Source organism: Cyclopterus lumpus, chromosome 13 (genome assembly GCF_009769545.1).
Source record: "Cyclopterus lumpus isolate fCycLum1 chromosome 13, fCycLum1.pri, whole genome shotgun sequence".
In the NCBI taxonomy this organism is placed as follows: Eukaryota; Metazoa; Chordata; class Actinopteri; order Perciformes; family Cyclopteridae; genus Cyclopterus; species Cyclopterus lumpus.
In genome coordinates this window covers 7099847-7126767 of record NC_046978.1, presented here as the reverse complement: position 1 = coordinate 7126767, position 26921 = coordinate 7099847, and the positions used below count along the sequence as shown (strand labels likewise).

Here is a 26921-nt window from a genome sequence, read left to right as displayed (position 1 = left end):
AGCCAATCTTACTGGCATTAGTATACAGATTCCCAGCTACTTCTGATTTGGAGTTTCAGGCATCCGATCCATACGCACTGTGATTTTATTCATTATGTATGTTTGAATGCCTCTTCCTTTTTCTGGAATATGTGAGCTCGAAGCATCCATCCATGACCAGCAGCAGCCCTTTTCTAAGAGTTCCTAGCTTGTTAGGAGTCCTCATGAGCACTCTTCACACTTTCCTGTCTGTGCCAGTGCTCTGTGGACTGTAAAGCTACTTTATAAATCAACTTGTGTGAATCATTTTGAAGCTCACTTTTCTTTTACTCAATTAAGGAGAACGCCCACAAAGGGCAGCACTCATCCCCGCCATCCCACTCTCCCCCTCCTACTCTCGATCATCTCATTTTCTCCCTGCGTCTCCTTTGTCTTCCTTCATCCCCTCTGCCTTCCCCTCTTCTTTTCTCACCCAACGTCTCTCGTGTCCCGGTTCTCTGTGTCCTCACTGTCTCTGTCTCACCTGTATCCCCACAGCTCTGAAGGACAGCCGGTTCCAGCTGGTGAATTTCTCTGACAACGAACTGCGCGTGTCTCTGTCCAATGTGTCACTCTCCGATGAGGGACGCTATGTGTGCCAGCTCTACACAGATCCTCCTCAGGAAGCCTACGCCGACATCACTGTCCTGGGTAGGTGTGAGGGTGCATGTGTGAACCGAAACGCACACGCACACACATCCTACATCCCACATCCCACACCTCTTCGCACACATTTTTATTGCATCTCGCTCGGTTATAGATGGTGAATATGAGATAATAGTAATCTTTGATCCTGTTATCTTAGCAACTGAAACAAAATGTCAGCCAATTAGGCTCTCGCAGTGCTCAACAGCATAACGAAAAGGAACAGATGCTGAAACGGATGGCTCGGACCACGTTGGTTTTGGCAGCTGTGACTCCGTGAATCCTGATGAATGTTGACTTGGCTGCTCCAAACGATTCCCTATTGAGAGTCAGCTGTGCGACACTTCGATGCTTTGGAGTGAAATGACTCCAGTTAAGCTTTATTATACATGCAGACATCCTGGGGGATTGAAAGGAATTAAAAGCACTTTAAAGTAATTACTCTAGTTGTACAATTGAAGCCTAGCTGCAGTATCTTCTGAACCAAGGGTTGAAGAGTCCTTGAAATGAACACCCTGCTGACTTTTTGCTTTCAAGTAACTTGAGTTCCGCAAGTTTGTGCAATGACTTATGCAAAGAAGGCCTGTGCCTAATCCTATTCTGTGTACATTTTATACCCAGAGGATCACATGTGCTTGCATAACTTTGGCATAGAATGTCGAATAACGCTTTACAATGATGTGTGAAATGAAACACATGCTTAAGTAATGCACAACTGAAGCATGACTCATGGTGCTTCCGTTTTTTTTGTCAGTGAATAAATGCTACAACTCCATAACTCTTACTTGCCACCTTCTGGTTAAAGGGAACTGGGTTAGCCCTGAAGCTAGCGACAACAGAGAGCCAGGCTCACTGAAGGGTATCTGACCTTTAAGGTGGAACAGCTGTCCTTCACTTAAGTGACACGCTTTCTCAGTTTTCGTTTTCTATTTGTAATATTTTTTTTTAGCAAATTTTATACTGTTGAATAAATGGTTTATTATAACCCTTACATCCCTTCGGCAAATATAACATGTTTTCAAAGTTGTTGCTAGCCTTTTAATGGTATTCTTAACTACTCATATCGGTAGTCGGTATCAGAAAGTACTCAAATGTAAGTATTTGTAGCTGTACTTAGTCTGAAAAGAAAGTGGTATCGGTGCATCCATAAGTTAATGCATGAAGCCAATGGATGTATCATGAATTCCCTTTGTTCACCTATTAAAGTAACTAGGAGTTTATGTGATTAGTGGTCTATTGGTCCACCACTTTGATCTGAAATATTTCAACAACTGTTTGATATATTTCCATGACGAATCACCAGACTTTTTGTGTCTTGATGATAATTGCATTAATTGCCATGACATTTGATGCAGATATCTACAATATCTCCCCTCAGCATGAATTGTAATAACTTTGATGATCCCATGACTTTTCATCAGGTCAACCTTTTTTGTGCAATACTTTACTTTATTATCAGCTTAAAGAGTAACTTAACTTTAACTCTAACTAAATGTTAAATGGGGGACACTTTATTATCGTATAAATTGATCCTGGTCCTCTAGAAAATGCCACTTCAGATTCATGCATCTGAAAGCAGAACGTTACCTATTCTCAGAGAAACATGAAGTGACTCTTCATCAAACTACTAGTTAGATGCAAAAATCTACATATTGTTGCATGAGCCAGCGGCCCTTGTTCATGCTTCATTCGCCGGCTCGTTGTTTCTCCCCAGCAACTCTACCTTCAGCAACATCCTGCAGGTGCTGTTGTCAGGAGTGGGAAAAATGGACAGACGTGTTAGAGTTAACAGAAGGGCCAAATGGAACCCAATACATGTTTTGTTTAGTATACAAAAGAAATACAGTAGTGTTTACCATCATTTCACAGATGATATCACAATTTGTAACAATTTAATTGGACGTGTGTCCCCTCAAGCAAAGTCCTGTTGTTATGATCGTTTGAAAGTAATTTCTTATTGTAAATTCAATTGAGATGTATGAAGTAACTGTTGGTTGACATTCATTAATTGATGAATTCGGTAAGTGTGAACTATTGACACAAACTCATAGTGATCTTAAATGCGAGAAACACAAATTTCCATGTTATAAAGTGTTACCAACGATTGTGTGAGTACAAATGTTGTCGCGCCGGTGTGTTTCTGACCGTTCCCGTTGCTCAGTCCCGCCAGGCAACCCAATCATCGAGAGCCGTGAGGATGTGGTCAGCGAGGGGAACGAGACGGAGCTCACCTGCACAGCCATGGGCAGCAAGCCGGCCGCCTCCATCAGATGGATGAAAGAGGAGGAAGAACTGACAGGTCAGTAGAATAACAGCCTCCCCCAGTTTACTTCACATGCTCCAGGCCTGCAGCTTCCCTCCATGTCCCGGTCTCGGGGGGGGCTTCCTCTGTGAACAAAATGTAGTTCTCCTCTAAAACATTAATGTGTGTTCTACTGATTATGTCTTTGGCATGTATAGGGAGTACCACAGGAAGTAATCATGCCCGGCATATACTGCTTTCTCTCTCTTTTTTTTTGGACCATGTGTAAAACCCACTGTCCATACTCCTGGGCTGCTTGCTCCACTACAGCATGAAATGATGAAAATATATGGATTCAATTGCAAGAGCCGCTATCCAGTCTCATGTAATGTTACATATACGTTTGACAAAACGTTTGCTTTAATAGACATTATTTTCATTTCAGAGATCCTTGAATATTTACTGTAAACATGTAGCTACCCTTCAACTTTTGATTGAATTCTATGTTTTTTTTTAAGACAACCCTGAATCTTTTCTATTTACCTTCAACCTGATAAAGATGGTTATGAACACATATCTGCACATTTCATCTTCATTCCAGTGACTGCGGTCCACTGTAGGCTGTTGCAGAGAGGGGTATATAATCTGGGGTGGTGAAAAATCCTCATTACCTCTCAGTTATGATTAGGGGTCATCAATTATTCATTACATACTTATTGTACAGCGATGGAGGATATTCATTTTAGTCATATCGTATTTACACAGAGTGGATATCTCTGGGCTTGTTGTCAAATTATATATGTATTAGAATGGAGAGGATTCATTTGGCTTGCTGAGAGATGAAATATTTAGACAAGAGCGAATCTGAAGCTAAATGCCATCTGTGCCTCCAGTGTTCCCTACAGGAGTCAAAGTCAATTTCTGTTTATGAGTTGTCTAGTGTTGTGTAGGAGGAGGGACAGACAACAGGATGGTTAGATCAGTGAAATGCCACTGACATGCTGAGCGGGGCTAATCCATAGTGCCATTAGACACATAGAGAGAGCTTTAGTCATGTCCTCCTGTAGCCACGAAACGCCAATCACTACTCATTACGGATGCACTAAACAATTCATTAGCTGGAGCACGCGTTGAGATTAAAAAACACATCACACTGGTTTTAAAGAATCTCTGTGATCCCGTTTGTCTTGCGTCTGTGTGCAGACAAGACAGCTGTACTGGCAAGAAAGAAATATACGGGCTGATTTAAACACACTTTCAAATTAGCCAAATTGGTTTTGCAACCAGTTATCATGCTGGCAGGTAGGAGACTGATGGGCTTCGGCCTGAGAGAGACTCGACAGACACGGTAGCAAAATGCTTGTTAGCATAAATGACAGATGCAATATTATTTAGTGTGGTGGAGCCCAGTGCTTGGCTGCTACTGCTGCTCAAGTGCAAGAGGAGATTCGTTAAAATGTGAATGTGATGTTGTGAAACTACATGAGAAGATTTAATCAGACTTTAGGAAAGTTAATAGACCTTCTATTAATTTATTTTTATTCAAGTCCAGCTCACTTGGTAGAAAACAGTGTAAAATGTCATGCTTTACACATTTCCTTAAAAAGAAAAATGGACTCCACCATTAAAGCTGCCATTTCAAGTTTAGCTTTGAGGGATTTGGGGATTTCAGTAGAACAATACGGGAATAAAATAAACATATATAGGACATAGTTTTTTTGTCCCACACTCTTCTTCAGTAAATAAAACTATGATCAAATTTGTTTCAGTGAATATGGCTCTGGGATGTTGCCAGGTTATAGAAAATCCTCCATGACACACTTGCTCTCTAATTCATCAACATGTTCCACAACCTGGCAACCCTTCAGGTGTTCTTAATGGTTTATAACTGATCTGTAAATGATTAATACATTATTTATAAAGCCACAATTTGACAGTGTATAAACCCTCTTGGTACCGTATTATTCATATTTAATAACACAAATTCACGACGCACAAATAATAGTCTAATAGCGCAATTGTTGTCCCATACTGGTGTAGTGACTGGAGCGAGTTAGCATCCATATCATCTTAATGCCAAAACCAGTTTGAAAATGCTGGATCAGTGGCTGCTTGTCAGTGCGTTGGCGGGCAGAAGACTCGGGTTAGAAACTGACTGAAAGAAAATGTCACCCTGAGATGAGGCTGCGCTTGATTGCGCTGGGACTGATCAGTGGTTGATGCTCACAAGAGCGTTTGATTTGACATCTCTGCTGCAACACTCAAATCTCCTCTGCATTCAGATTCGAGTCAATCTACGACCTGATCTGCAGTTGTTTTCCTCATCAGGGTTTGGATGACATTGATAATTGACAAGTATTGGTTGGCCTGTACAATGATATGAGTCTGATCTTCAAAAACTTGATTCAAGACTTTCAGAAGTTATTGGAAACTGTTTTTCATATTCAAATTGTTTAGATATCATGACGAAAAAATAATTGATACTAGAAGTCAAAGCAAGGACTCTTTTCCATGACAGCGCCTCAGAGCAAGCAAAGCTATTTCTCTGACCTTGAAATGCCCATCCCTTTGGTATTCTTCATGGTGCAGAAGTCAAATGAGAGGCACAACATCATGAGAGTGTGCTGCAGACAAGGAAGTACAAGGCAGGTTTGTGCTAATTTGGTTAAAAATGTCTCTTTGTGATTACGTGGAAGCTCTGTTTTTTTGCACAAAATCAGCAGGAGCTTTAGTGTTGTCCATCAAGGGGACAGTCGTGACAGGTCACACGAAACATAACTCCACAAGATGAATTCTACTTTGAAGTACCTCTCCTGCCCTCTAAACACACTCACAATGAAGGTTGACAGTGTTGAACTTGGTGGTTTTTTATCTGGAAACTATGTTGACTATTGTACAACAAATGATATGATAGCGATTACAAATCAGAACATTATTAGATTATATGAACAAGAGATAGAACAAAGTTATTGTAAAATTAATTAATCTGTCAAATATTTATATTGAACTAGACAGTACCTTCAAACGAGACAGTTTTGTAAAACTGCCAATAATTGTAATCTACGATCTGGTACTGACTGGCTTCATGGATACAAGCCAAGGAAGGCATCGTTAGCAATGAGGCCACTCTCACAACTACACAATCAGGTAACAACTCTGCCCTGCAACAGGATCCACACAGTACACTCGCCTTTGTCTCTCTCGAACCCAGCAAACGCACACATGTGTATTGCTGTGCAACTTTTCACCTTATGTCCAGCAGAATCATAATAGCTTACCTTAAAGAAAAGAATGAACCACAGGTAATTAGATTAGATTAGATATTACTTTATTCATCCCCAGGGGGAAATTTTGTGAAGCAGCAGCAAACATGTTTACGAATATACAATACAATAAAATAAATTAGCAGGGCAATAAAATAAAATAGCAGGAATGCTGATTTCTTTTTGACATATTTCATATATATATTGATTGAGAGATTTAACCATGAATAAAGTCTACTGGTTTTCAGGTTGTAAGTGGTAACGTTAAGTTTTCTAAACCTTACAACATTTTGTACACATGTGTAGCACTATATATATATATATATATATATATATATATATATATATATATATGTATATATACATAGTGAGAGAGAGAGGTACAACTTAGTATAGTGCTAATGATTTTAACATTTCGCCCAATCCTACCACATTTATTCTGCGCCAATCTTTTCCGGAGCCATTTTAGTAATGCAGCACTGTGATATGTATGAGACAATTATGGTGACTCTGAGAGGATAATGACTCATCATCACACCCCTCCAATTTATACTCCACCAAACTCTTTGGCGCAAGTGCACTTGGAAACAAACGCCCTCATTGACCTTACAAATGTGACCTAGTGCTGCGCTCTCGTCTTTGTGATTGGATGATGACAATAGAGCTCTTTATGTGAAATGTGTGTTGTCATTTGGCGAGGAACAAGATGGCATTGTTCTGGGAGCGTAACCGCTGATCACCTCACTCTACTAGAACTAAAGATGGTTGGGATTAACTCATTTGCTGTGTCACGTTTATGCTTGCAGAGCTTTTTAGAGTCAAAATCCCTTAGAAGTAGACTATAGTTAACAGCTAACAGGGGGCAAACTGTTGGAAATATGTTTCTAGACCTACAGTGCATTAAACGTGTTACATCCTACAATGTCTTCAGTCATTTGCTTTGTGTGTTTACAAATGTATTGTCAGACTGCTTTTCACCATCTGATTAATTCTGCAGCAAATTAGCAAGGCACAGTTTCTGAATGAAATCCATTCATTTTAAATGCATTCACATCACACTGTCACCATTGCTGTTACTGCCTTTATGGTACTTGCTCTTCTCTGACAGTCAGTGTGCTTTTCAAACAGCCTGTTTGCTCACCGCAGTCGCCAGAGTGGTCAAATTTAATGCCCGAGTGCGCATTTGCCAGTTACCTATCCTAGTACTTACATTTTTATGTCGGCAGTTCTTCGGTGGGTGGGTGTTACACGGGGTTAATGTCCATCAAGAGGCCACATACGTGTGTATTGGTGATCATCAACTGTGGAACAACCGTGTTTGGCCCTCCTTGAGTCCAGCCAGGCTCCCCTGTGACAAGGCTGAAATGGAAGTGTGCTGCAGGTCAGAGTGGGGCTGTAATTATTTCCTCACTTCATTAAGTGCGAGTAAACCATCACACTCAGCACTGCAGCTAATGCGATGCCCCTGTGGCATTGTAATGCTCTCTAAATGAATGCCCCTCTGACAGCCTAGGGCCTAGTGAGCAGCAGATTACTGCAGGGTTAGCCCCAACAATGCCCAACCCTCAAGCTGCAGAAGCATTCATAATCAGGCTTATATGACCTAGCTTCTCCTTGTTGCTCTCGTTTGGTCGCCGCATCACTGAATCATGAATTAAATGTAAATGCCACTTGAAAGCACTCAACTTTGACAGGTAATTTGCTCTTGATAGCTATAACTATTTGGCCATTATGGCCACTGTGGGTCGATGCAGCTGCAGGATTTGAGATTATTGTTAACTTTTCCCCCCTCTGGTGCTTGTGCTGTTTTTCTAGGTGAGACAACAGTTGAGGAGACTTATGACAGGATGTTCACCGTCTCCAGCCGTGTAAGAATTTCTGTCACCAAAGAGGATGATGGAGTGCCAGTAGACTGCATCATTGACCACCCAGCTGTAAAGGACCTCTTGGCTCAAAGACACTTGGAAGTGCTATGTGAGTGACCTAAAAGTGTAGTACTTTTTCAAGTCAAGAACAACGCCAAGGCCCATAGAGAGTGCTATCTCTCTCTTTCTTGGGCTAGTTAGGGGCCTAACAAGTTATCTGGTGGTATTATATGCCCATGACATACACTTCTGATAATTCTAAAGGTACTGCACCCACTAACAATAACAAAGGCTTCTAACAGCATACTTGGAAAGCTAACAAAAAAATGACTGGTAGCATAATACGCAGCTAACATCTCAAGCAAGCAACACAGACAAGCACATTTGTGCGTCTTGAAGAGAGTTGTAATATTTGTATTACTATAACCGGTCTTTCATCTCTGAGGAGACACATACAAGCAAGTTTTGGACTTTTAGTCTGTTGGCTAATCGTCTAAGTTTGACTTGAGGACAAACCACGTTTGTGATTGAAATTAATCAATTCAAACTCTTGTTTCAGAGTCCGACCAAAAGTAAACTTGGGGAGTATCTTACAGCTAAATGCATGGGGATCTACATCCTCTCTACAATAAAGATGTGCAAATTTAGCATGACCCCGAGAGTCACTCAGGCCACATTTCTGGAAAATACGCCAAGTTTAAATAAACTAGGATTTTCCTTTAAAGAGGAAAGCTAAGCTAGAATTGGTAGTACTGGCTTTCGTGAGTTAAACAATGTCAGTGTCTCAAAGCCAACACCATGTGTTCAAGAAGTATTAGACCAGGTGTAGTATCATATGTCTAGGTAGACTCTTCGTGTATCCTCCAATCATAAAATCATAAATGCACTGCAGTGATACTCAACCTGCTTTGTTCGGGGTCCACTGATGCCACTTTGCAGGAGACCGTGGGCCAATTAATAATAATTTAAATTAAACTGCCGGGGGGGTCTGAGGAATCCTCCCACAGACTTTTTTTAAACAAGTTCTATTTTTCTATTTCGATGCTTTATAATGCTATCTTATTTACAATAAAAGTACAAAACAATTCAACTGTGAATCAATTTATTTTCATTGCATATTAGAAAATGATCAGCGGGCCACCCGGCTCCCCAGCAGGTGGTAATTTGAGTATCACTGGTGTACTGTGAGTTTCTCAGTGCCTGCCTTCATGCAGTCCTGGCACTCTGGTCTTAAAGCCTACTGGTGCCTTGGCCCATGGGACACAGTCACCACAAGGGGTAGAAAATAAGGCATTCTTTAAATGGTGCATTGATTGAAAAAGTAATAGAGGCTTACACTGCTAAACATCAAAGAAAGGTTAAGGCACCCATTTGTTGTCTGTGTAGAATATTCATTTTTGTTTTTCGGGGTAGACTTCTGTTTTGTCTGACCTTTCAAGGAAGAGAAAAGCTTGACTGAAACCGCTTGACATTTTGGTAATCTTTACCTAGCATTGATAAGAAAAGTTTGTTGTAAGGTACTGTGGCTTTCTGGATATCTACTGAGCTCATAGGATAATCGTTTCATCATCCTCTCTGACTTCAACGTTTGCTTTGGGTGCAGATATGAAGAAAAGGCCAGTTTTGTTTGAACTCATGACACTGGAGTACGGTAAATTCTTTCTTTTCAGATAAACCAGAAGTGAAGATTGTGGTGACATATCCTGACGGTTTAACCAGAGAGGGGGACAATCTAGATTTGACATGTATTACAGAAGGAAAACCACAGTGAGTATTCACACAAATGGAAGCAAATCAACACTTCAAGTTTCATACTTTCGACCAGTCCGAGCCCCCCCTTTAACCTTTACATTTCATTGTACCATTTAAATGTTACCCATTGTTTGCATGCTGTATAAAGTACATCATTAGACAGGACCTGCCGATGGCCCTTCTCAGACAATCTCATATTTGACCTTTAGTTCAGATTTTTAGCGTGGATAGACAGCGACTAAGTGATGTGTGTGGTATTTGTGCTCTCCAGTCCCCATCAGATCAACTGGCTGAGAGTAGACGAAGATATGCCATCTCACGCCGTGGTCACTGGCTCTGATCTGTACATCGAGAACCTTAACAAGTCTTACAATGGCACCTATCGCTGCGTGGCATCTAATGCCGTGGGAGAGGCCTACGACGACTACATACTCTATGTATATGGTAGGTATTACGCTTCATTGTACTTGATGTTACAATGCCATCAACTCCAATATTCAGTTTGTAGTGCTGATACAGACTCTGTATGATCACATAGCAGAGCAAGAAGCCCCAAAAAACAGATTAAACAAACAAGATATAAACTTGTATGTTAGAGTTGCTGGTCGGCTGTTTGTTGTCTTACTGTTACGCAGTTTGTTACGTTTATACAAAGCCAGGCTAGCGGTTATCCCCTGTTTCCAGTCTTCATGCTAAGCTAAGCTAATTGCCTGCTGTCTGCAGCTTTATTTGTATTTACCGTACAGACATGAGAGTGGTGTCAATGTTCACATCTAATTTATTGCAAGAATGCCGAAAAATCTCCAACTATTCCTTAATAAAACAAAAGAAAAAACATGTAAGACCTCGTATTAGGGATTGAACTCCATATTGCTACCATATACATGGTTTTTGGTTCTGTTGACTTATATTGAAGCAGTTGGAATTTCAATGTGTTCTGCAGCCAACCAGTAAAGGTCAATAAAGGGACCATCTCTCCCAGGACTTGACTTTAAACGCAATTAATTCCCTTCTGTGTGAGCCGCAAATGCAGAGACCAGTAGGAAGCTCTACTCACTGTAGCATCTTGTTCTTTTTATCTTTAACACGTCTGTCAGCCATAACACAAACTTTTTCTTTTCAAAACATCACAATCCTCAATCCAACAAATAACAACAAACACATGAAATAAGGGAGTACATTTACTGGGTTACCATCACACACAATCTGAAATATTAAAAACTTTTTTGCAAACAACTTGACTATTTAAGGGAGCACCAGACACGGTTGTTCTTGGGTCCCCAAGGGAGAACAGCAGGAGGTAACTGTTTGAAGTTTTTAAATCATTTACAAATCATGTAACGTGACATCAGTGGTGCACACACTCCTCGGACCTTAATTTCCTATTTTTGGCTGGCAGGGGTGATGAGTATGAGGGGTAAATTAATTTGCAGCAGGTGCAGCCATTGTTGGTGAGTTTAGCGTTCTCTCCTTGGAGCGCTTGCTCCCTGCTGTTTTGAAGAGCATTTTGAATTTCACTCCCAAGTTTGAAATTTGTTTCTGCCTGTTTGCCAAGAACATTGTCTGGCAGTGAACATACCCAAACCTGGAAGGCTTAAACTGTTGCATTCTATAGACTCTTGTCATATCTTTCAAGCGGCAGTGATGTTGAAGAATGAGGATGAAGGAATCTCCGCGGACACTGTTCTTTCTGGTATAATAGAGTTTATTACAGAGAAGAATCACAGGTCAGGACGAGCGTCTAGATCGCTCAGAGAAGCTTCTCAGCCAAATGGAAGATCTGCTGAGACTCAGTTATATACCCACTTTGTCGTGCTCAGTTCCTGAGATCCATAACGTCACTCCCCCAGGACCCCCCAATCTAAACACTTATTTTCCAGACACAGGAATGAGTATCCTATAACAAGATTTGGACATAACAGACGTGGTCGCACAAAGGCCTCTAACACATGACCTCCGGGCACAGGAACAGACCCCCCCTCCAACAGGGCATTGTTTTGAGGTACCAAAAGTACATGTGAATCGGTATGTTGGAAATCGATCTTTTAAGGAAGCGGAGAATACACCACACTCTCAAGTAATATGTACACATATTACTATGTTATATTGCATTTGTTTTTATCCAGAAATCTAAACTTAGCGCAGGTTTATTCTTGGTTACTTGTAAGGCTTTATGTTAAACAACAAGTGTGAGAATCAGTAATATTTATTGATGTTTGGATGAGATTAGAGTGCTTTTCATAGCTAAATATTCTATCTATCTATCTGTCGTGCTTTTGATCACGTCAAAACCACAATGCACGAACCTTAAAAATGTGTTTTACTTATTGTTGCTTCACTTGTGCTGTGTTAAAGTTTGTGTGTTGAGTTTTTTTCTGTGTTCACCTTAAATCTGAGTTTAAGATGTGTCCGTGTATGAGTAATAATACATCGGTGTATCCACTGATGTATTATTACTATAAATACGATGATTATGATGACTATAAATATTATGTTTCACATGTTATCCCATCCGTGGAAATTTATTTATTTGGCAAACAGCTGATTGTTCTGATTTCATTGTCTGGTTCCATGCCCATAATTGTTTGCAGTTGTTTGTAGTTTCATCAGGGTGTGAGGATTCATGCTGTTTAGAGAACAATGTCAGAAGCTTAATGTTATTTAAAATAAATAGTCTGATATATATGTACACCTAGCATTGTCATATTAGAACGAAACAGGACTACTCTGCCTTTGTTTGAAACACCCAACCCATGCTATGGTTCGAAAGCATGTCACCTGATTTACCACACATCGATGCAGATTGTCACATTGAAACCAACACTTACGTTTCAGCCGAGCATGTGGCCGAAGCATCGGGATCGAGTTGAGGGGCAGAGTGTTATGCTAAAGCAAGGCTCATTTAGGTCACTCTGTGGAGAGAACCCATTGCAGGTTTCAGAATGCTGATATTGTTTTGATTGATACTCGGTCTTGTTGACAGCTATGTGTGTCGAAAAAACTTTTTCTCGCTGGCAACTGTTTACGGCAGTTACTGAAATATTTGCATTTATGAAAATAACTGCATTTGTAATGGTTTTCCCATGTCGCCACCAGCAGTAAATAGGGTTTTAATGGAGGGGCACGTTTTTGCAAGGTTTTGGGCAGTTGTATTGTGTGTTTAGTTTTTTTATTTTGTCAGAGAAACCTACAACTCAATTTCTACAGCTGGGAACTCTAAAAAACTGCCTCCTGAGTGGTTTGATTGAAAGGTATTGTTGATGTTTTGAATTGCAAGGTAGAATAACCATGTATTGATGTCGTATGGGACCTCACTCATCAAAATCTCGCAACTACAAAGCATTCTGAGAATCACTGGTAAACAAGTTTTCCATTGCTGAAATATTTTAAATGGCATGGCAAAAAGTAACACACAGAAATGGAACATATACTGAAGTTCACACCATCACATGTCTGATGGTTATATGTTTATTTTACCAGCTGACATGTGGGACTTTGTCACTGTGACTCACAACTCGACCGCCCCATGGTTATTCATCATCGTGCTCTGCCAGGCAGATGATGGCATCTGCTTGTTCCCAATGGGCCCATGATGATCACTAACAAACAAAAGGACAGCATATGCCAGCAAATAGCTCACTCAAGGCAGACTTACTCAAGCTACCACAACTAAATTCCTAATTGTTGTGTCAAGATTCCTTTCAAACTGCGATTTACTGTCCTTTCTTAGATTTTTTAAAAATTAATCTTAGGTTTTTTCTCAAACACAGAAGTTCTATAATATTCTGATGGTTTTCTGATGGTGCATGTATAATTTGCTTCATGCTGCCCCCCTTAAACATGCATGAAGGAATGAAAAGCCATGGGAGGCAAATGTACTCAGGGCCAGAATAAAAAACAATTATCTTTCCTATCTACATTATATTTGCCATTAGCATTTGTGCCTTTGGCTATGACGTCTTCAATTAGTAACTTACTATTCACATATTTTACCAATTTCCATTAAACACCATTTCTCTGGTGAACAAGCGTTGGAAGCGCAATGACTCCAGCTCGCTGTAATGAGACACAGGAGATTGGTAAAAGATGCTCATAACCGCATATAATTATGTTTGCGTCTCCCTCTCCTCTTTTCTGGAGGATTTAATGCCAGACAAAATCATGTTGTGGTCCATGTGAGGGTTTGTTGCCCCAGACTAATCATGCTTTCTACATTGGTTTAATTGGTGTGTGTTTCTGCAGCACAGATTGGTCTTAGCATGAGAAATTGATGCTATTTTTGTCGAACTTCTCAGCAGCAAGGCACAACTTCAAACCATCCACCAGTGTTATCCCGCCCACTATCTTCACATTTAACTCACAAAATTACCATTTTCTTGTCTTATTTCGCGTCTCTACTGTTTTGTTTTGTAATGTATGAGCTCTTGCTCCTGTTAAAGCCATCACACACACCTGTCAAAAAAGTATTCCAAGGGCATGCAACAAATAGCTTTATTTTATGTTGTTGTATTCTTGATCAATTTGCTTCGAGCATTATTGATGGAGCCGAGCTGAATTGTCCATCCATTTTCTTTCATCCTGCTGCCACCTTCTACTGCTGCTAGTCCTTTGAGCTCTTCCTATTTCAAAATGACTAATGACCTTTCACTGTGTGACAGTCCGGACAGGTGTGAGGCCGATGTAAATCCACGTCAAATCAAGTTCTATTGTGGCGCTTGTATTGTATATGGCCGGTCGAAAGGCTGAGAAAGAGGCCTGTCATGCGGTTCTAAACGTGGGTGTGTCTGCAGTAGTAGAATTGTGCCTCCCGGCTGGTGTGTAGTGTGGGAGAGAGCTGACCAGAGAGAGGCCTGTCTCTCTCAGAGGTGACCTGGTGCTATAACTCACACATATTGCCTGTTGGCAGGACAACAATGCTGCTTCTACCACCGCGGTTTAGCCCACAGTTGACTTTCTGGACAAGAAGTCAAAGATTCACAAGCCACTGGAAATTCAAGGATGTATCTGGGTTTTGACATAACATGAGCACACAGGGCTCATGGGTCTCCTTGTTCTCATGAAAGGCTGTTGTGAAACTGTCCTTTTGAATCACACTAGTTTCATCAAATGTGCAATAAAGTGAGGAACAACTTCCAACACATTATCTTGTGGATTGATTTTCCTCAAATAAATTCAATGGATAAGTTACAACAACCCTCTTACAGAGATCTCCCCTTGTTTTTTTTAGAAAACCTCTATTAAACTTCATGAAAAGAAAACTTTTAAGCAGGAGAAAACAAATAGGCGAAAGACAAACAAAATATGTACCCTGCTGTTGTGTTGGCAGGCAGGTTTAAGCAAGCATAGATAAACAATTTATCCTACATTGTTTCACTTTATGGTTACATTTTCTCATATCGAATTCCTCACTGATACAAATGCTCCCTGAAAATATGGCCTTTGCAAAATACTCTCATATTTCAGCCCTCATAATGCTGAGCTCAGAGTCAGCCAGCCTGGAAATTGCCCATGGAGAATTCTTGTTCGCCTGGATATTATATGTGCCACATCCTATCCCGGCCTTTGTGAAGACCCTCATCCCTGAATGGCCAATTTCCTTCTTCCAGACACTGACATTTCAGCTATCAGACTGCCTTCGGTCACAGGGAAAGAAATCTAACCCACCCCCCTCTTCAAATACTGTCAGAGCAGAATCTCTGCCTGATACCCCGATACCCCCCTACCACCATCAACACCACCTCCGCCATACACTCCATCCCCAGCGGCAACATTATGCTGTCCTTGATGTTTTATCATTAGCTTGGGAGTGTGTGGTCCCCCACTGCTGTCTTTTGATGGAGTGCAGACAGTAAAGGCATGAAGACAGCCAGCCAATTTCCCCTGCTGCGACTCTCCCACAGCAAGGGGTCGTGCTATCTTTCCCTTGCACCAAACAGGCATATATTCCCCTGATGAGGAAGCTTTCAGCCCTCCTTAGTACCGTATAATACCTGAATTGCCCTCCATTTTGTCTTTCTGATTATTTTGTTTGGGGGTTCTTGACAGGCTAATCAGTACAGTGTGGGGCGGAGGATACTTCTCGGGGCTCCGCTGTGCTGCAGCGGGAGACCACCAGAGTGGTTTAATTTGCAGTTTGACTTAATTATTGCAGGTGACCGTGGAAAATAGTAATACCTTTCCATGATTGCCTGGTATTATTATTCATAATTAATAAAAGCATGAATCAAAAAGAAAAATACAATAGCTTTCCATAATATAATATAATACAACCCCAGCAAAGAGAAATATTAGTGTCTTTTTCTATTTCTTTTTAGCCAGGCAATAATGGGTGTGGTCCATTTCATGCTAATAACGGTATCTAGGTCGGTCGATCCACCACTTTTATCCAGACTGAAATATCATAACAACTGTTGCATGAATGGCCACGACATTTTATAAAGACAATAATTCCTAGAGGATATACTGTAGTCAAATGATTTGGTGAACCCCCCCACTTGAGTTGTGATTTAGTGAAATATCTTAACAACTATCTGATGGACTGGCACAACATCTTGACCGGACATTGAACTGTTTTCCATTGTCATTGGACTAGTACAGAAAAGAAAATGTCTATTGTTGTTATTTATTATAGTGACAATCAGTTGAGCGGGGCTGTAAAGTGCTTGCCGTTAAGAGAGTGTCTTCAGGCCTGGAGACGGATGGCTGGCTGGCTAGTTAGCTCAGTAACTAGCTTGTTCTTCCCCAGAGTGACAGGGAGTAATAGAGGTAAAGGAGCCATCCAGCTCTGCCATTGGCCCCCAGCCCACCGTGGGGCTCATTTTCTCCATAACGTGCTACTCTTCAGTCGTTACTTCAAAACCCCATCTATTAAATAAGTCACAGACTTGCCGTAAATCTCCTTATTTAATACCGAAGTTAGCCTGCTACAACAGTCACATAAAAACAGTACACATGAAAATGGCTGCCACTCGGACCATCCTGCTATGTTGATTTGAATGTTCCTTCTGTTTCTATTTTATTTCTATGGTAGGCTGCCGACCTAGGCTACATGGTTCCCATACAATGTATCCTCATGACCTTGGTGATCCCCTGATTCCTGTAACACCATCATGAGGTTGACATTATTATATTTGAAATCTTGCAAACTGATGAGTTATTGATATACAATTTGATTCACAGATTAACATACAATTTCATTTTGATAACTCGGTGGTCTCCTGACTTCTTGTTGGAGCGGCCGCCTGCCCGGAGAGTCAAAACTTTTGTCCAAAACTTTGGTTATGACCAAATACCTACAAAACTAATGACATTCCTAACGCCCTCAGCTGTACTTTGTGTTAGCGGGCTAAGCGTAGTGACAACGATAAACACTTTACCTGCTAGACTCAGCATGTTAGCATGCTTGTATTCTTCTTATCCTTGTGAGCATGTTAGGATGCCAACTTTAGCATTTAGTTTAAAGCACCGCTGTGCTAAGCTCCCTGTCCCTTTTTTTTAGTACAGCTTCTCATCTTTAATGACTTTTTTTTCTATTTATTTACTCTTGTCTTCCTTTATTTCTTATACATGTTCTTTATTTGTTTTACTCTTTTCATCTAGATGCTCCCACTACTATCCCCACACCCACCACCAACCCAGTCAACACGCAAGGTACTGTATGTCCCCACGACTGTCCCTCTCAGCAATCATGAGTGTGTGTGTGTGTGTGTGTGTGTTGGGGGTGGGGGGGGGGGGGGGGGGGGGGGGGAGCTTAGATCCACGTGTGATCAGATGACCAGGGAGAGAAAGAACGAGGGCTTGTACCTCAGGCTAAGAGAAACTGCGGATGGCCAGTGTTAATCAGATAGTGCTGCTGATAGGTGACATTGAGGACGTGCAGCGCGGGGCTGTCAGAGAGACCTGTCATAGCCCTTTCCAGTCCCATGTTTGATGTGAGAAAACGTAGAGACTTTGCTGTTCTGCTATCTTATCAGCATCTGCAGTTATATCTCAGCTGGCCCATCCATCATAGTATAATGCCCTTTACATCTCTCCTATCCAGCCAGTCAAATCTTGTCTTTGCATGGCTGAAAAACATCAATAGCTATTTTCTCAAATACGTATATAAATGAATGAAAGGCAGTTTATTTAGGTTGTTATTAGCAGAGCAACCTTTTGGCATCTTTCATACACACTATATTATACTTTGAGTAGGCTCTCTTGCAAAAATGTATTTTAACATTACCCATTTAAAAAGAAAAACTCTATTAGTTCAAAAGCAGCGCCAAGGCTCGACAGATGGCGAGGCAACCTTGGGAGTTGACATTTGGATATGCCAGCATGTGACATTTCAATACAAAAAACTATCCTTAAAGAATAGATCTGTTTATCAATAGCTGCTTTAGAGATACGGCAATTTTGGCCCTTTTGTCATGACCACTCAGGCATTTAATTCAGGCTTATACACCAATACGCACATAATAAGTTTGAAACTCAGTGTGAGACTGCATCAAAAGCTCCACTATTCTAATGTGGCAGATTTCAGATATCATTCATTTATACATTTATTTGAATCAGATAATCATTTATTTATAAAGAAATAGGGTCAGTAGTCACATACTGTCTGTAGTCATTTCTGTGGTCTTCTGGGTTGTTTTTTAAAATATATATATTCACTATGACGGATGATTTTTTTTTTACTATATCTCTCAAATGAAGTAGTATGTATGTAAGTGATCAAGCTGCATACAGACTCATTTCAGCCCCCTGCCTCTCTCTGGGCGTGGTTCAGTTATACAGGAAGTTGCTTTTGTAGAAGTGTGCATTACTCTGCATTTTTCTCCCCTAAGCTCTTCTCCTTTGAGTTACACTCATGCAGCCGTCTCCATGTTTTCTTCCACAACATTCCAGTAATTTCCGAAAGACAGGCTTGAAAGAGGATTTAAGTTGATTTATGCAGTACATGCTGGGAGGATGTAATTGAGCTTTCTTGCAGTTCACTAGGCTTCTAAATACCCTGTCACAGGGGCAATGGTAAGCTGGCTTGCGGTGCATTGCTCTGCACTACCTTAAACAGCATAGCAGCACAGTGTAGCATTTTCCTCAATAAGGAAGTATACAGCTTGATTTTGTATTCATTCATTATGACCAGAATGTGAGATGGCACAGCCACCTCCACCACCATCTTGATTTCCTCTTGTAATCAGAGCCCACTGAATGACTATTGTGTCCTGATTTTAAAGGTCCAATCAGTACATATTTGGATGTATACGTTTAATCATTGACACATAAAAATGGAAGAGTTTGAGTTCATGATTAAAAAAATAGAATATTAATTTTGTGAGTTTGTTAACTGTATCGTAACTAAAAATGCATCACACAGAGTTGTAAGCAAAAAAAACATAAACGATCACGCAATACAAAGTGGGTCGTGTTATCTGCCTTTAATATGCTTGTGCTCTTGGTTGTATTGTTTTAATGTTTAACTTTAGCCCTGCATCCATTCTTGTTTGGAACACTTTTTGATTTTATTGATATTGTATGTGGTCATTTGAACCATTAATTTGTATCATGTATGCTAATTTTGAATAAGGAGTTTAATAAGTTGTTTTTTTTAAATATATTAACATTTAGTTTGGACCTTGTTTCTATTATTGTTCAATTCAATTCAGATTATTTTGTATAGACCAATATCACAAATTACAAATTTGCCTCAGAGGGCTTTACAATCTGTACACATACGACATCCCTGTCCCAGGACCTCACATCGGATCAGGAAAAACTCCCCAAAAATAACCATGAATTGCATGAATCTTTTTTTTATGGCCAAATGTGTGGGTGCCGGCAAGTATAGTAATTTCTATGGCAGAAGTTAATGGGGAGTGTATAAAATGAACAAATCAACACAAAGTAGATTTACTTGTTTTCTAGTGTTGATAATTGTTTACAAATATCTGTTTTGAATTGTAGCATTAAAACATATTTTTTTGTGCTGTACTTTGATAGCTCCACATATATATGATATTTTCTGTTGTGTACTTTGACTGGGATGAACTTACTGAACTTACTGAACTAAGATGAACTTACAGATCACACTAAGCTTTCAAGTTTCTGTCATTCACTAAATCCAAGCAGCAGGTGGACACCATTTTTCCAGAAAGTAAACATGAAAAGGAGTTTCTGAATATTGTTAGCCCACTGCCTCCCCATTTTTGTTGTTCATAATAGATGGGTTTAATTTCCAAAATGATATGATTTCCCTTGCTGGATGTTCTTCCCTCTGTTAAGTTGTTTTCCTCTTGCTGTTGCCTTGAAAACCAAAGCATCTCTTCAAGGCCTTAATATGGTTTTGTGCAGTGGGGGATGTTGAAGCACAGAATCTCACAGTTGTTTGTGTCTATGCTGTTTCATGTTTAGAAGGTTTCAAAAGAGTTCATATTGTCAGGTCTTTCAGTGTCTCAAAACATGCAGTGAGTGTGTGTGTGTGTGTGTGTGTGTGTGTGTGTGCGTTTGTGTGCGTGTGTGCGTGTGTGCGTGCGTGCGTGTAGACCATATGGGAGAGATAAGTCACTCTTTCCAGAAAAATATTCATTTCATGTGTTTGAAAGTTTTCATTCCTTTTTTCTTTCAATATGTTTATTATTGCAGATTTACACTAAAACAAAAAGCTTTTAGTTGACTTTTTTCTCACTGATACTTGAATCGGGTGCTAACGAGTTACATTTTATTCGTAATTTTTTGGAGTAAACTGTATTCATCAGAGTATTTTTTTTTATGCAGCAGACTTCTTACTCTTAGAGTAGATCTTTACAGAATAATAATTAGAAACAACATGTGAACGCCTCTAATGTTAAAAGAGCCTTAGCAGCAGCAGACAAATTAAATGCTGGTCTGAAGTTTGTCCAACAGATACTACTTCAATACTCTCACTTGTTGTTTTGCAAAGTAAGTAGACATGCTAGATTCAGACATATCAAACTAAACATGGTCGTTTCCTGCCGCTTCAGAAAAATGAACAGAATATTGCCTCCAAGACGGGCAGTTGATGATTCCAGCATCACAGAAAAAACATTTTTACTCCACAAGTTTGTCAGTGGCTGTATTTCTTTCTGGGGAAGAGGGTTGAATTTACCCAGAATCCCCAGCTCTGAAGGAATAAAGAGAGTCTGTGGCGATGATGCTCCAGCACGTCAGATGCTCAGAGATGATCCAAAGCAGGGACATGATATCCCGGCTAAGCCTTCAGTAACTCTCCCCCCCCCACCCCCCCCCCCCCCCCCCCCCCCCCGCTCCCAGCTTGTCGAGGGGAGCCAGAGGAAAGACACGGAACAAGGAATTATGTTGAAGACTTGATTAAAAAAGACACTATGTTTCTGCAGATCTGCAGTCTAGGATAAGTTGTTTTAGTATGCTACAGTAGGACCTCTGCTGAATTATCTAAAAGGATATAAAACCTAAACATCACACAGCTTTGTGGTGTGATGAGTTAAAGGGTGGTTTTCTGAGGTCAACAGCCTTCGGCTTTGAGGGTACAAGTTGTAAATGAGATGGCAAAAAGAGCTTTGTAAGCAAATATTACTCGACACATGAACCTGAGTTTGTCCTTTATATACTGCATCCTTCAGACTTGATAATACTGCGAACCATAATATAGTTTGTTATTGCTTGCTTGTCTAAGCCATCAGGGATTTGTACTTTAACATGCGGTGCACGGAATATATACATGGATCATTTCCTTTTATTTGTTCTGACAAACACATGGATTCTTTTTTTCAAAGCGAGTAGATCATGTCAAATTGCACCATATGTTATTTCAGGAATCAATATCTGGCAGGTTTTCATAGATGTTTTGTTGGCTGTTTCCTACCTTAGCACTGAGGTGTTGGCAGGTTTCCACTGCTGTTTAGTCTTGGGATTCAAGCCTCAAACTCCATATAAGATTTTGACTTCAACAAAAATCATGAGTGGATTTAGTATTCAACATAATGAGCCATTAAACATTTACTAGCGTTGATTTAACTCTCACATGTATCATTTCTCTTTGAAGTATTTCATTGGAAAAATTAAGGAATAATTTAGAAATGCTAATTGTTTTTCCCCCTCACATTTGTTTACTCTGATTCCCAGTTGAAATTGTGTGTTTTCTAACCTGAGTTGTTCCTTTCTTTCCTTTAAACAGTTATTAAAGTAAGAACATATTGTAACGGTCCATTTTAATTGGTCTCCAGGGAATAGGTTAGTAATGCCAGCCCACCCTAAAGTTAAATGAGTGTTTCACTGCAGTAATATTGTTTTTTTCATGGAGCACTAGTAAATGATTATGAGAGCTCTACTTAGCACTCCAAGGGTTTGGAGATTGAATGTTACGTGCCAAAGAACTCGGATCTTGTCCTAATTTTTAGGCTGATAAGGTTTACTTTGGTGGCACGTTACATGCCAGCAACTTTGGGAAGAGAGCAAGCGCTTACACTATTTGTGTCAACCTTTTTCCTCACCTTGAAAACAAGTTGAAGGAGACGTGGAGAAGAGTGCTATCGGCCTTTGTGCTGTTAGCACTCTTGTAAAGAGATACAATAAGCTGCCAACAAGGAGTTTAAGTTTGCTTTCACAATTTCCATTCATTTGCCTTTTTATTAGCTGTAGTCAGACCTTCACTTGTATTTCAGCACCTCCGCTAAATGTCACAGCTGTTTTTGCATATCTTTAAATCACTCCTTTGGGTTATTACAAAGAACTCAGAGAATCTATTTAGTGGGCGAGCAGTGGCATTGGAATTCAATTGAAGACAATATTGTTCTCTGTTGATGGTCTGCTACAAAAGCAATACGAAACATTATTTGGTGGAGATTGCCCATTTTTGCTCATCTCATTATGTTTATGTCCTTTTCAGAACAGCAACGAATACAAAAGGCATGGATGTTAGCAGTTCAATGCTGCAAAAATGTCTATTGACGGTCCTCAAGTTGATTCCACAGCACCGGCCAATTGTCCTGCCACTGTACAGGAAAAGGTTACTGTGAGAGTCTATTCAGTGCAAGTGACGGCTTTGCTCTTTCAATGCAAGAGAGTCATTGTTTCAATTATATCCATGTAATTACATCTATAAATTGTAATGTGTTTGTGTGCGTGTGTGCGTGTGTGCGTGCATGCATGCGCGTGTGAGAGACTTGCCTCGTTATGTGAGTAGAAAACTATTAAGAGAAAAAAAGATTGGGAAAATGAAATTATGTTCCATGTTACCAGCCTGGTGACAAGCTTGCAGCTTTGACAGATAGTCTGATAGGATGCTGACCGGAGCAGCAATTAGTCATTCCAGTACAGAGACGGAAAGGTGCGGCTGTAAAGCATGTGGTACTGGGAGTTCAGCGAAGCAAATTTCAGTGGAGCAGATTTCACCGTCGTGCAGACACGGGCATCAGTTGCTTGCAAATTCTCTTCATTCCCCCATAAATCCCCATGGCTGTGCACATCCTGTCAGGGCGCCGGTGTGGGCGTGTCAGCACTCCCCCATCGTGAGCAGAACTGTGCCAGCGGTATGGACACAAGCCACATTACAGACATAATCAAATTCTACTTATTTCAAGTGTGAGGCCACATGTAATAACACTGTCTGTCCTTTGGAGTATTTTATTTTATTTTAAGCACTGTGCTGGATTCTGGATGCGTATATATTGAACTTGGACAGCCTGAGGGAATCACACTCTTAATACTGGCTGTGTTAGAGCACTGAATGACAAACTAATCTACACAAGAAGAGGGTGGAGTGATAGCAATGACACTTGATAAAGAAAATCTGTTCTTGTAGAGGTCAGAGATCTGGTCAGGTAGCCCCACAGATTAACACACACGGGAGTCCAAAACACACTTTGTTACCCAAATGTGGAGAAAATAACATGAACACCCGCTGCAATTCAACCAAACGTGAAGTGTGCTGTTGTTGTGATTATATCATAGGATGAGCCCGTTATTGTGTCCACCTTGTGGTCAAAATAAGATCATGAAGCAGCATAAAAGGGAAAGCCCAGCGCTTTATGATCCATTAAGTTGGAGGACTCACAGGTGACAGACAGTAGATCAGTAAAGTGGGGCTTCCTCCTGTCCACAACACTAAACCACAATAGGTCCCAATGGTCAGTGATTCCGTGGGCAAATGGAAAAATAACAATGGAAATTCTGTTATGTAACTACGAAAGGGGTAGTTATCACATGAGCTCGGAATTTGATAAATTTCAAAGAAATGGACACAATTGATGCAGCAGAGGCTACGATAATTTGGATCTAGCTCCAAAAACATGAGATATTACATTTCCCTCAATATATTGCGTCTTTTTGTAAGAGCCTGCATGACTGGTAAATGCACCCATCTTTCAAACTCTTTTTATTGAATGCTTCCTGTTAAAAAATTGTAAATCGGATATTACTCTAATGACATTTTCAGACTTAAGAAAATCTTGCTTCAGAACCTCAGAATATCTTGGACAATTGTTTTCACAGAGTAGTACACCTCAGGACTACTGACTCTCATGTTTAAAGTCAGCTTACAATAGGCTTTAGACCTTTGTATTGCATTGCGTTATGTAACATGTCTCATAATCGCCTCACGATGTAATGCAGGCTGCAGCAACACTGCAAAATAAATTAAAATGAACACAACAGTAACATTTATATTGAATTTGAGATCATGTTTTTGAGGCCCCCCCTTGTAATGAATACAGAACTGACAAACAGAAAAACAGTGTCCAGTAGTGTGCTTAATGCCGGCAACATGATATGTAACCAACCATAGCAGTTGATACTGTAGGTGTTTTTGTGATATAGTCTAGGTGCTTACCCTGGGCAAATATTTCTATCTGTTAATAAAACTCTCCCTCGGTGTGCAGAGGCGGCCGAGACCCTGCATGTTTCCTTGCGGATGTGTCAAAAGGAAGACAGCGGGGAACAAGGTGAGGGCAGGAAGGGGGGGGACTAGGAATGTGCACAGGCCATTTTGTGTTGAATGTTCATTAGCATGGAGCATGGGCCGTTTCCTCTCAACGGGGAATGAGCTGTGCTATCTTACATCAGTAAACAAACGGCGCCCTGCGCATCTCTGCTTCACTTAGCCGGACATACAGACAAGTTCATTTTAAGTGGGTGCTCAGCTGAAGCAAAACTTTTCTCAGTAATTAGCTACTGCACTTCCAAAATGTCCTCGTGCTGAGCTGAATTCAACTTGAACTAGGTTTTAGGTTGTTGTTTTTTTAGGTTGAGATGTGAATGGCAATTGTCTGCGACCCCTCATCTCGACTTATTACGTCTCACAGTGTTGAGAAATTCTGCTCTCTTCGCTCGTCTTTTATCAAAATCATTCAAGTTCAGAGCATGGCTAGTGAGATTGATGGAAAATTTAGCTGCTCTCTCATGCAGCAAAGAACAGTGCAGCCATTCCCTCGCCTGCCACTCCTCCATCAGTCCAAATGTGCACAGATATAGACTATTGATAAATGCCTCTAAACTATTCTTAGACTGGAAATGTAAAGGCTTCAAATTTTGCCTTGTTCTACTGTGGTGCACGGATAAATCTGGCTAAATGCTAGACCGTGATACTCTCTGACACCTGAGGCAGCCACGTATTTCTCTGCATGGGGACACCGGGCGCCAATTTATCTCCAGACTTGTGTCTATTTCTGATGATTGAGCTCTATAACTTCCAGAAATGGCCTCTTAAATCACAATGTATTCTACAGTGTGTGAACTCTTGATGAAATTGCAGACGGTGTCTACTGTTTCATGGTGAAATAACTGTCTTAAAACATTTTTCAAAATTGCTCAGTCAAGGGGCTCGAGCAGCCATTTGAAGCACTGAAAGCGCTCATGTAAAGAGAGCCTGGTTCAACAGTATAACATCATGAATATATGGTTGTATAACATCGGGACCCATCAGACTTTATTTCAAACATGTTGAGTAATAGATACTGTTTTTATCTTATTAAAGGAATCGTTTGGCAAATATGCTCACTCACCATCTTGCCGAGAGTTTGATGTTGAATCAGTTCCACTCTGGTTTTGTGTGGACACGGATGACATGTGTTAATTAGTGCACTTTAGAGGTTCCATGTTTCCAGTCTTTGTGCTAAGCTAAGCTAGCCGGCTGCTGGCTATAGCTTCACATTTGCCGTACAGACAAGAGAATGGTATTGATATTCTGACTTCAAACTCTCAGCGATAATTATTGGCAGAAATAAAGCGGTGAACTTGCAACTGTTAACCATTAACCATCCATTTTTTTGGGCAATTAACATAAACTCAACAACCTTTTCAAGCTTTTCCTCTGAGGTTAGGTCCTGCTAAAATGCTTTTGAGAGAAAACAAACCTATTTAGTTTATTTTGGAAGCCTCATGATGTAATGGCCACAGCTTCCAGCTATGCAAAGGCATTAGTGACTGGCTGAGGCAGTTTACTGATCATGAAATTATTTACGGTTATTGTCCTGGTTTCAGACTCCAGAGCCGGTGAGGGGGCACCGCAGAAAATTGACCATGCTGTCATCGGAGGAGTGGTTGCCGTGGTGATGTTTGCCATCCTCTGTGCACTCATTGTTATTGGTCGATACTTTGCCAGACACAAAGGTAAGGCATCGGCAGTGCAATCATACTTGATGAACACATCTGTGCGTTCAAGTGCTTTTATTGTTGTTATTGCGAGTGCACCAGGGTTGAAGTGTGCATGAGGTGGGTGAGGTGCGGGGCTAATTTGTACTTGTCTCTACTTTTGCAGGAACTTACTTCACACATGAAGCCAAAGGGGCAGACGATGCAGCCGATGCAGACACGGCCATCATCAATGCGGAGGGCGGACACAACAACACGGACGAGAAGAAGGAGTACTATATCTAAACTGGACAGGCCAGGAGAGACGGGTGGGGATGCTGGTGGTGGTGGTGCTGTTGGAGCATTATGTCTAACTCTGATTGGTTACGCAAAGGCTTGGTGGCAGGGAGGTTGAGATTTAAAGAGAAAGAAAAGAAAGTGGAAAGTTGGACTGGCACGGCCAAGTGGTAAGAAGAAGCGTTGCTGAGTCTCCTATCCGACCTTTCCTGGACTGCTAGGGCCTATTCTGTACAGTTCAATTATTTTACAGACAATTTTGTGCCTTGTTCTATTTCTTTTCTTTATTTT

At 40.6% G+C, this 26921-nt stretch overlaps 1 protein-coding gene across 1 annotated transcript in view; it reads left to right on the top strand.

The window, feature by feature from the left end:
• Positions 1 to 26639, top strand: part of cadm1b (cell adhesion molecule 1b) — a 118648-nt gene extending 92009 nt beyond the window's left edge. Inside the window, exons 3-9 of the mRNA XM_034548581.1 lie at positions 517 to 669; positions 2825 to 2962; positions 7984 to 8142; positions 9704 to 9800; positions 10057 to 10229; positions 26244 to 26372; positions 26521 to 26639. Of these exons, the coding sequence (XP_034404472.1) occupies positions 517 to 669; positions 2825 to 2962; positions 7984 to 8142; positions 9704 to 9800; positions 10057 to 10229; positions 26244 to 26372; positions 26521 to 26639 (968 nt within the window). The remainder of the gene's footprint in view (positions 1 to 516; positions 670 to 2824; positions 2963 to 7983; positions 8143 to 9703; positions 9801 to 10056; positions 10230 to 26243; positions 26373 to 26520) is intronic.
• The last annotated feature ends 282 nt before the right edge of the window (positions 26640 to 26921 follow it).